The sequence below is a fragment of the Bombus vosnesenskii genome, unplaced genomic scaffold (assembly GCF_011952255.1).
Source record: "Bombus vosnesenskii isolate JDL3184/JDL3185 unplaced genomic scaffold, Bvos_JDL3184-5_v1.1 scf7180000014520, whole genome shotgun sequence".
Lineage (NCBI taxonomy): Eukaryota > Metazoa > Arthropoda > Insecta > Hymenoptera > Apidae > Bombus > Bombus vosnesenskii.
Genome location: NW_022883497.1, coordinates 40810 through 52276, shown reverse-complemented (window position 1 = coordinate 52276; position 11467 = coordinate 40810). Strand labels below are relative to the sequence as shown.

The window sequence follows — 11467 nt, the reverse complement described above, 5'->3', positions numbered from 1 at the left end:
GTACCGAAGTACCAATCGGACAGGACTGCGGATCCACGACTGAATCCCCAACAGATTCGCAAGCATCACCGGCGCGACGACAACCCCCGCGATCCGATGCGAACGTCGAGCAGTCATCGAGTAGTCACCAAGACAGAGGTGTCCTTGGAGCGACTTACGAATCTGAAGAGTTGTCTAGTGCACGTTGACAAGCACGTACGCGGAATACGCGCGAGCGAGTACGCCACGCTACGGTTTGAAAGAACTGAGTGATCGCGAACGAATAAATCGCGAGTACAATAAGTACTGTGTGGTAAGCGAGTGAAGGGTGACGAGATTTTTCTTTTTTTCGTTCTAAGGTGGATAAATATCGTTGTACAGAATGAGCTCACAATGCAGTTAACATAGGTATCTACCTTACGATTAATTGAGACTAAAAGGTACGCATCCCACAGTGTCCCACGGTGTGCAGCGATGTCCCACGGTGTCCCACGGTGTCCAACGACGTCCCACGATGTCCAACGGTGTCCAACGATGTCCAACGACGTCCAACGGTGTCCAACGATGTCCAACGGTGTCCAACGTTGTCCAACGGTGTCCAACGTTGCCCAACGGTGTCCAACGTTGTCCAACGACGTCCAACGGTGTCCAACGATGTCCAACGGTGTCCAACGTTGTCCAACGGTGTCCAACGTTGTCCAACGGTGTCCAACGTTGTCCAACGACGTCCAACGATGTCCAACGACGTCCAACGACGTCCAACGATGTCCAACGGTGTCCAACGATGTCCAACGACGTCCAACGGTGTTCAATGATGTCCAACGGTGTCCAACGTTGTCCAACGGTGTCCAACGTTGTCCAACGGTGTCCAACGTTGTCCAACGGTGTCCAACGTTGTCCAACGACGTCCAACGACGTCCAACGATGTCCAACGACGTCCAACGATGTCCAACGGTGTCCAACGATGTCCAACGCCGTCCAACGGTGTCCAACGATGTCCAACGATGTCCCACGTTGCAGTCCAGTCTAGGTCATCCAAAATTCTGTTGGAGGCTTTTGGAGACCCACACTGGACCGACGGTATCCCACGGTGTCCTACGGTGCAGTCCAGTCTAGATCATCCAAAATTCTTTTGGCGGCATTTGGAGATCCAAACTGGACTGGTGCGTAGTTCTTAGCTTGGCATCGTTTTCCAAAGATTAACCAACTGATTAATTTTTGGAAAAGGATGCCAATTACCAGGTCTCACCACGAGGAGGTGACTACGCGCGAGACCCGCCCATGGGTTATGTAACACTACACATCGATCTTGACATTCAACCTTTTGGCAGAATGTCGAGTTTTGACTCTACTTAACCATGGGCCTGCGTATGGAAATAGTTTTTTCGTAGCCTAACTGCGAAAAACATATCTCCAACGCAGCGCTTACATGAATCTTTTCAAACGTAGGACAAAGCCTACGTAACGCAACATCCATCTCCCACACAACGATTACATCGATCAGTACAAATATCATACAATAATTCGCATCCCTACTGGCAGCATTCGGTGTCAAACACACATTTATCTAACTAGGAACGAAAAGAAGAAAATGTAGCTACTGATACTGTATATACCATTTCGTGTCTTGCAGAAGGGACATACGAGTCGCTGTACTAAACTGCTTAACGTTCTACTTTTCCGACACTATAAGATATTGAAGATATTGAAAAGTTATAAGCTCTAACGTGATCTCTATAAGTTTCCCTTAAAAATGGGAAAGCAAGAAGATGCCCGATGAATCAGATGATGAAGGAAAAAATCGCGGCGCGCCCGAAACGAACGAGATCGCGATCTCTCGAAAGAACTGACAAACCTACGCGACGTACCCTCGTACACGAGATAACCCCGAGATTCAGCGGAAAGCCCAAGAATTGACCGTAACTCGATTCCTGTTTCGCCGTTCGAAACTTACACGAGTCGCGGTCGATGGCGCCGACCGATGATGCCAGTGATCCACTGGTAATTCAGCCGTGGATCCAGCACATAGGCCAGCAACTTAACACACTCCAACTGAACATGTGGAACCCGGGGATGGACCGCTGAACAGGATTACGAAGGCAAGAGGCCTCAACTGAACAGTGGGGTCCACTCACGGGGAGGGACCGCTGAACAGGATTACGAAGGCATTGACCTCAACTGCACAGTGGGGTCCACTCCCGCGGGCCCGAACAGAATTACGGAGGACGTGAAATTGCAGGTCCCTGACCGAGTACCGAAGTACCAATCGGACAGGACTGCGGATCCACGACTGAATCCCCAACAGATTCGCAAGCATCACCGGCGCGACGACAACCCCCGCGATCCGATGCGAACGTCGAGCAGTCGTCGAGTAGTCACCAAGACAGAGGTGTCCTTGGGGCGACTTACGAATCTGAAGAGTTGTCTAGTGCACGTTGACAAGCACGTACGCGGAATACGCGCGAGCGAGTACGCCACGCTACGGTTTGAAAGAACTGAGTGATCGCGAACGAATAAATCGCGAGTACAATAAGTATTGTGTGGTAAGCGAGTGAAGGGTGACGAGATTTTTCTTTTTTTCGTTCTAAGGTGGATAAATATCGTTGTACAGAATGAGCTCACAATGCACTTAACATAGGTATCTACCTTACGATTAATTGAAACCTTTTTTTTTTTTTTTAACGTGGAGTAATCCTCATGGACACCCGCTAGCGGGTAGTGTCGGACTCTCACCGACTAAAACTCCACGGTGGTCTGTCCTGACACCTGAGTCGAGATGCACCCGGGATCTCTCCCGAATTACTAACGGTTACCCTCGGGCGTCTATCTCCCTGTCGTTATTGAAGGGAGGCTTCCTTGGGCCGTTAGGGGGGGCCACACCCCCTAACGTCTCTTCCTGATTCATCACGCTCCTACGGTGGCCGCGGCGGCGCCGGTGGCGGCATCGCGCCTCCGTGGCGCGTGGTGTTCCTCCGATGTTGTTGTTGCGTCGTCCTCGAAGGATGCCGCGTTCTCACCCTGTTTCTTTCCGCCCGCTCCTTCGCAAGCATCACCTGCTCGCAGAAAGTGCGAACGGCGGCGAACTCCCGACGCCCTCTGAGCATGGCCTCCACCAACGCTTCCGGGGACAACCTCTCGCCGATCTCCCGCTGCAGGACGCGTCGCTGTTCCGCCCACGCCGGGCAATACTCCAACGTATGTTGCGCCGTGTCCTCCTCTTCCTCGCAATGGTGACAGGTGGACGTCACCTCTCTGCGAATCCTCAGCAGGTACTCGCCGAACACTCCGTGCCCGGTGAGCAATTGCGTCATCCGGAATGTCAGCGGTACCTCGCCTCGCTCTCTCCAGGCGTCCCAGTTGGAAAGCACGGCGCGAACGGCTCGGTGCGGCCGCGTGGCGTCGTCTTCCAGCAGTCGAGAGCGCCATCGCTCCCAGGTCTCCAGCTTGGCCTCCTCCCGGATGTTCGGGGATAGCGGAGCGCCAGGGCCTGCAGCTCGAACGGGGGCGACGCCGCCAGCACGGTCGCCGACGCGTACGACGTCGTCCTGTACCCCCTGGCGATGCGAATGGCCGTCGTCCTATGCAGTCTCCTCAGCGCGATCAGGCTGCGCCGACTCGCCGCCAGGTCTTCCGCCCACACCGGGGCCCCGTACAGTACTCGGGACTGGATCACCCCCTCGTAGAGTCGACGAACTACCACTCCCGCTCCGCCGATGTTCGGCAGGAGGCCGCACAGAGCGTTTGCCGCGGCCGTCACCCTCGGAACCAGGAGCTCGAAATGGGGCTCGAAGGTCCATTGGCTGTCGATGGTGAGACCTAGGTAGTTCATGTGGCGTCTCACCGTTACCTCTTCTCCGTCGACAGTCAGCGACGATAGTCCGGGCGGAGGGGTTCCTCTGCGTCGGTGGTCGAAGAACCACAAGGCCTCGGACTTGGCCGGCGACACCGTCAGGCCCAGTCTCTTGATGGCGCGTACCGCGCATGCCACGGCGTCCTCCGCAAGGTTCGCGGTGTCGCTCCACCACCGTCCCCCAGCCAGCACCAGGGTGTCATTGGCGTAACAGACCATCCCCGTGCCCGACGACATGGGACACCGAAGGACGGAGTCGTGGGCCGTTATCCACAGTATCGCCCCTAGCACCGAACCCTGCGGAACGCCGCGCTCTACCGGTCTCCTCTCTTCGCCGTTCTGCCCGGTGTAGGTCACCCATCTATCGCACAGGTACGCTCGGATGACCGCGACCAGGTACGGCGGTACCCGGAAGCGTCGAAGGGCCTCCACGATCCTGGACCAAGGGATGGTATTGAAGGCGTTCGTCACGTCCAGGGAGACCGCGATCGCCGCTCCTTCCCGGGACACCGCCTCTTCGGCCATGCGTCTCACTCGCCTGACCGCGTCCACCGTCGAGCGACCCCGGCGGATTCCAAATTGGCTGTCGTGCCATCCGGGCATCCTTCCCTCCACGTGGGCCTCCAGGCGGGCAGCTACGATCCTTTCGAACAGCTTGCCCGCCTCGTCCAACAGGCAGATCGGTCTGTACGCGGACGGCGAGTCCGGCGGACGACCCTCTTTCCGCAGCAGCACGAGTCTCGCCGTCCGCCACGTCCGGGGGTAGACGCCCTCCCTCAGGAATCTGTCGTAGACGTGTCGCAGGCGAGGAGCCACGATGTTCATACACTCCGCCCAGACTCGGCCTGGAATACCGTCCGGACCTGGTGCCGCGTCCCGCGGTGCCATCCTCTTCGTGGCTCGCGAGAGCTCCTCTTCCGTCACGCTCAGCTCCTCGCTCCACCCCAACGTCGACGCATCGTCGTCGTCGTCGTCATCCTCGTCCTCGTCGGAGGAGGATGCCGCTGTTCTTCTTCTCGTGTCTCTGTCTTCCGGTGGGAACAGGGTCCCCGTGACTCTGGCCAGCAGCCCCGGATCCATGTTCGCGGTCAGCGGGGGCACCAACGGTCGCAGCTTCTTCGTGGCCACCTTGTAAGGCCGCCCCCACGGGTCGGAGTCGACCGCGTCGATCAGCTCGTTCCAGCACCGAGCCTTCGCCGACTTGATCTCCCTCTACAAGGCTCGTCTGGTCTCTCGGTACGCCTCGTAGCAGACGAAGATCTCTTCCTCGCCGCGCGTCAGCCTGCGACGTCGGGCCCTCAGGTATCTTCGGCGGGCCCGAACGCACATCTCGCGCATCTCCGCGATCTCCGGCGTCCACCAATAGACGCCGCAATCGCGTCCACCGCCCGGAACGGAGCGCGGCATCGAGGCGTCGCACGCCGCGCTCATGCATCTGCGAAGCTCTTCCGCCTCTTCGTCCACGCTTTCCGGCTCGGTCGTCCCCCGGGCGTCCCAACTCCAGGCGGAGACGATAGCCGCTGCCCTCAACATCTCTTTGTCTCTCTCCTTCAGGCGCCATCTCGGTGGTGGTGATGGCGCGCGGGAACGGTCCTCTCCTCTTCCTCGTCGTCGTCGTCGTCGGTCGTCGTCATCGCCGAGGGCCACCTCCATGAGCACGTAGAGGTGGTCCGAGAGTGTTTCCACTCCCTCAGCCACTCTCCAGTTCCGGATCTTGCGGAATAGGTCCGCGGTGGCCCACGTCAGGTCGACCACGGAGGAGCCTCTCCACGCCACGCAGGTGCTCGCGGAGCCTCTGTTCGTCAGCAAGAGCCCGAGACCCGCGGCCCAGTCGGACAGCGTCCTTCCCCGTGAGTTGGTCCTGGGGTTACCCCATTGCGTCGAGCGGGCGTTAAAGTCCCCGAGGACGAGTACCTGGCGGGGCAGGCACTTGGTGACGCATTCGCCGACCCCGTCCAAAAAGTCCCCGAACGCCGCCAAGCTGATGTTGGGCGAGACGTAGACCGCCACCACGGCTATTCCGGCCCACTCGACCGCCACGAAACCTCTGCCGCGATCCAGCGGGACGCCGGAGGGGTCCCGAGGCTGGCGTCCATGTTATCGCCACCAACCCGTTCAGGTCGCCGATCCAGTTGGGCGCGTCGGGAACGCGATAAGGCTCGGCCACCGCGGCGAGGGCGACCTCGCTCTCCCGAATCGTCTGGAAGAGCAGATCCTGCGCCCTTCTTGATCTTCCGACATTGCACTGGAGCAGGCACTTGAATTTATCACGTCAACTCCATGGCCTCCTCCGGGCCACCCGCCGCTGCTGCTGTTGTTGCTAGCGCGGTCTCGTCTACGGCTACGGTCCCATCCGCCGCTGACTCGCGGGTGGGTCTCCTCCTCTTGTCGAGGTTATTCTTCCTCCTCTTCGTCGTCGGCGGGGCGCACGCCGCTCCGCCCATCCTATGGTTCGACGGAGCCCCAAGCGATTCGCACAGCGGGCATTTGGGCGCCGAGGCGGGACAGCCTCTGGCGCGGTGCCCGCTCCCGCCGCACCTGTAGCACAGGTGCCCGCGATCGACCGTGGACACGCAGGTCGCTCGCACGTGTCCGAGCTCCAGACACCTGAAGCCGCTTAGGTATAGCCGTCTCCCTCGCGGTCGACCAGCCCAGCGCTATCTTCCCTGTCTGGGCTAGTTTCCGGGCCCCCGCCACCGGACATCTTATCCACGCGGACCCGAGTCCACCTCTGGTCGCGCCGATCTCGCCGACTTGCACCTCCGCGCAGCCGCATCCCGCCGCCGCGGCCAGTGCCCGTCGTAGCTCCTCTTGCTTGACCGAGATGTCGATCCCGGTCAGGCGCAGTTCGGCCATTCTCGTCGGTGTGGCGACTCTCACGGTCGCCGGGTCCAGCACGTCGGCCAGACGCGTCGCCAGCCGCGTTGCCTTTTCCCTGTCCTTGTTGCCGGGGACTCTGATGATAATGGCGCCCGTCATCGCTTTTTTCATCTCGACGGACGCCACGCCGAGATCCACGAGCGGCACTTTCGCCCTGGCTGCCTCCACCACGTCCGCGTAGGACATGCTCGCTCCTTCGTTCAACGTCAGTGTCACCGCCGATGTTCGCGGTGCGCGCGGGAGCGTCGTCGTCGTCGACTTGGGAACCTGCGGCGGCCTTCTGTTCGTTACGGCGGCGGTGGCGCCGCTCGGTTTCGGCGGCGGCGGCAACGCGCCTGTCGTCCTAGACGATTAATTAAGACTAAAACGTACGCTTCCCACGGTGTCCCACGGTGTCCCACGGTGTCCCGCGGTGTCCAACGATGTCCAACGTTGTCCAACGGTGTCCAACGTTGTCCGACGTTGTCCAACGGCGTCCAACGACGTCCAACGGCGTCCAACGATGTCCAACGGCGTCCCACGGTGTCCAACGGCGTCCCACGGTGTCCAACGGCGTCCCACGGTGTCCAATGGCGTCCAACAGCGTCCCACGGCGTCCAATGGCGTCCAACGGTGTCCCACGTTGCAGTCCAGTTTAGATTATCCAAAATTCTATTCGTGGCTTTTCGTAATCCAAACTAGACTGTATTAGCGTGGTTCTTAGCTTGTGGTTCTTCCAAATGTGAATCAACTGATTAATCTGCGAAAACGATTACATCTATCAGCACAAACATTGTACAAAAATTCGGTACCGTACTGGCATCATTCTGTATCAAAGATACATTTGTCTAACTTGGAACGAAAGAATGGAAATGAAACTATTGACACTGCATATACAGTTTAGAGTCTTGCAGAAGAGACATACGACTCGTTGTACTAAACTTATGAAAATATCGAAAGTTATATACTCCAACGTTACCGCAATATGCTTCTTTTAAAAATGGGGAAACGGGAAGAAGCCTGAACAATCAGACAATGGAAGAAAAATCATTTGGGTATCTAGCATACATATTGAATATGCTATGAAATGTTCATATATGTAATTGAAATCTACTTTCTGCTAATTGAAAATTTGAAACAAACTCATTTACTTGATGTGGTATATGAAAGAAACAGGTATTTTTAAAACTAGAACATTTTATACATGAAAAATAAACTACTAATAATGGTTAATTATAGATCAAATAACTATTGATTAAATTTTAGCAAATATAAAGAATTATTTGTATCTTTTTAATCGAAACTAGGGTTACGTTGAAAACAAGAATTTTAAGTAATTGAATTTAATCTGAATTAAAAATTCACTATGAAATTCGAATATTTATAAAATTCTACATTACCGTTAAAAGATTGAAAATATCGCGGTCGAAGAAATGTTAAAAGTTATGGTTCTAAGAACGAACAATCACCAGCGCTAATTCCAATTGCAATGAATTAAATTTTAAAAAATATTTTAAGCCTTCATAGCAACATTAAGATATTTCATTATAATACTTTGTTGCGCATGAAATCGCTCACAGTTTCAAATATGTAAATCTATATATAATATACATTCGTAATAAATTTCTGTATTTTAGCAGTTATGGTAATGTTAACGCTGACAAAGAAATATGTCTTATAGCAGTATTTTCAGTAATAAACGTGGTAATAAGGGGCGCTGAAAAGGAAACAAAGCAGTAGCCAGAAGGGCTACTAAAATTCAATCGTATTCCACTCTATATAAACCCGATCAACACGCCGAGAGTGGAACTGAATATTCTTGTTTCGCAACACTAATTTACTACAAATATTTATGAAGCAGAAAATGTTCAAGATCAAACGCGATGAATGCTTCGTTATATCTGCAATATCAATTAATCTACCATTAAAAAAAAATTAAGCCTGAAAATTCCCGATATTTGATACGCAACACTAATAAGTATAAATTTACGCACTCGTATTTAAGCAATACGCAACACTAATTGCGAGAGATCAAAGTGCAACCATTTAAGAGGTTGCTGATGAACGATCACACTTGCACAGCTCTTACAACTGAACGTGTGATCCAGGAACAGTGTCCGACAAATGCAGTCGGAGGGTTTGGGCAGTTTGTAAACGCAACTCTATTTAACAAAACGCGATCATTCATTATCGCAACGCTAATTTTTACAGTGAATTCAATGAAAATTACTATTTACTATATGAAAAAGCTACTTCAAATATTCTGGTATTGCTACTTGCAATACTAATAAATTAATTAAAAACTAACATTTTTATAATGTAATTTCAAACAATAGAAAACAAGATAAATTCTGAAACGTATAGTTCTATAAGAAATTATAAAAATTCATAATAAAAATTGCAATAGACAATCGCGATATCGTAATTCGCAACTCTAAAGCAAACGCGATTATCATTTTATCGCAACTTTAATTCAAACCGTAATCATTTTCTCGCCACACTAATGAAAAGCCGCGATATTATTTCGCAACTCTAATACAACGCGTAATTAATTTGTCGTGACACTAATAAGAAAAATTGCGATTTGCCCAATGGGACGATGGACCGATATATACATCGGCCAAAAAAGCAAACTACTTCTACTACTACTACTACTACTACTACTACTACTACTGCTGCTGCTGCTGCTGCTGCTGCTGCTGCTGCTGCTGCTACTACTACTACAAGTACTAAAATCGAGCATAGTGACAAAGCAGTAGCAATAATGTCTTCCCATGCTCTGGATGAACCAGAGGATGGGGAGCCATTAGTAGTTGCCCTCTTGAGTGGCAGTTTGCCGGGCCTCTTCGGCTTATAGCCCCTTCTTTCTTCGGGCGCAATGCCCGCTGAAACTTAAATCTAAGCTCGAGACATCTAAATCGCAAACAAAAAAAAACTTACCAAGGTGAAATAAAAATATAAACCGCGGAAGCTGATTGAACTGCACATGGACTGACCAACGATCACAGCAGTGATCGTTGCTCACTCGCATGTGCGTGCTCGAGCAATAAACGTTCGTTTCGACCCATTCGCTACCGCGACCGCGAAATTCGAAAAATCGAAAGGCAAAACCAGAGACGAGTGCATGCTCTACTCGTGCCAGTTTCACCGTCGATTTTCGAAATATGTGCAGAAACAGGTTGGCTACACGAAAACGCGCCTACCCGACCAGAGACTGTGCCAACCTGCCCGGCCCTACCTACTTATAATTAACAGACATACCAGAAAGTATACTACCTATCCTACCTAGCGCTATATTTAAAAAATTGCAAAACAGGCACACCAACACAATCGCTCCACGGTTCTCACACAAACGCTCGGGCGCAAAGGTCCTACACTAGAGAGGACGTCCCGGGACGCCTCCGACACCCGAGCTTAACACACAGCATGCACACTCTAAGGTACGTACCGTTTTCCTGAAATCGACTGACGAAGGCTAGTGACCATTGCGTAAAACGTGATAAAACACGTCTGAGGAAATCATATAGTTAAAATAAATGCAAGTAAATTTCGAATTATAATTGTAATTGACGGCAATATTAAAAGCGTGGTTACACTTAATCGCGTGGACGGTATTACCACAAATTGTGATTCTATCGAGACGTAAATTGAATCGATATATGTCTCGACATTTTTAATATTTGAAGTTTTAACGAATGAGAAAAAGCGACGCAGTTCCACCGCCTAACAGCACACACACATAATGTGGAAAATACGTCGTGCACGATACATTAACACATCGTCAGTCGTTGACAAATTATTACATTACTTAATTCTAGATCATCGTGCCCAATGTCTCTCTCCCATTCAAGTAGCACCTGGGCACGTGAATGGGATCCTGACAATGGGCACGGAAAGGGTTAAACCTGAAAATCGTGATCTAAAAAGATGATTAGTTTGTGTAATTTTTATTTAACGGACTAACGTTCTTTGATTTTATATTTTACCACTTTGTATCTGATTAAATTTACTTTATTAATTTAATAGTAATCAAGTAACTCTACTTTATTAATTTAATAAATCAGAACAACATTTTAATATTGCATTGAGGTAGCGTTAATTGGAAAACACTGTTACTCGATCAAATGGAATAATTGACTTCAAATATGTTACTCAGTTCGCTGTGGAGTGCCGAAGCGTGCAGACGTGTCTCTAGTGCCCAGCGTAGTCCGAAAACAACACGTGTCGCCCAACCGTCGAAAGAGAACACAGCTAAGTGTCCCTTACCCTCTAGGGAGAAGAAAATCCCACACACCTAACCCCAACCCGAATACTAGCCTCACAGCCTCACGACCAGTTGTTCATTCCGAATTAACTAGCTCGATGATGGCCCAACAACCGCGACCAGGCTCTCCGGAGCAGACTCGCAGCTACCCCGTGCTACCCCCCCCCCCCGTGGCAGAAGTGTAGCAGAACTCTCCGCACTAACGACGCTAACACTACAAAGAAAAGGAAAATAGAAACAGCAACGCAAATAAACACACACAACAGGTTCACCGTATTGGAATCCTCAAACGACGCCATGGAAATCGTAGAACCGCCACCAAACCAACACTCACAGAGAATCCCCCCTCCCCCACCAATATTTGTGGACGACGTCATTGACATACAGACAATGATCAAGTCCCTAGAGAGAGATACCAGCAAGGAGGAATATAACCTTAAGATAAGCAACAACAAGGTGAAAATACTACCGACGAACCCAGAAGCTTACAGAAAACTCACCAAGACACTCAGAAC

The 11467-nt window shown here is 51.7% G+C and overlaps 1 protein-coding gene and 1 pseudogene across 1 annotated transcript; both read right to left on the bottom strand.

The window, feature by feature from the left end:
* Window positions 1–2891: 2891 nt before the first annotated feature.
* Window positions 2892–3290, bottom strand: LOC117239968. The gene has a single exon (XM_033505788.1). The coding sequence runs from the start codon at window positions 3288–3290 to the stop codon at window positions 2892–2894; it is 399 nt and encodes a 132-aa protein (XP_033361679.1).
* Window positions 3291–4018: 728 nt separating this feature from the next.
* On the bottom strand, window positions 4019–4909 carry LOC117239967 (annotated as a pseudogene).
* Window positions 4910–11467: the final 6558 nt, after the last annotated feature.

Bases quoted from the DNA above. Each gene is read 5' to 3' on its own strand.
- LOC117239968 (XM_033505788.1), bottom strand. From the start codon at position 3,290: ATGACGCAATTGCTCACCGGGCACGGAGTGTTCGGCGAGTACCTGCTG.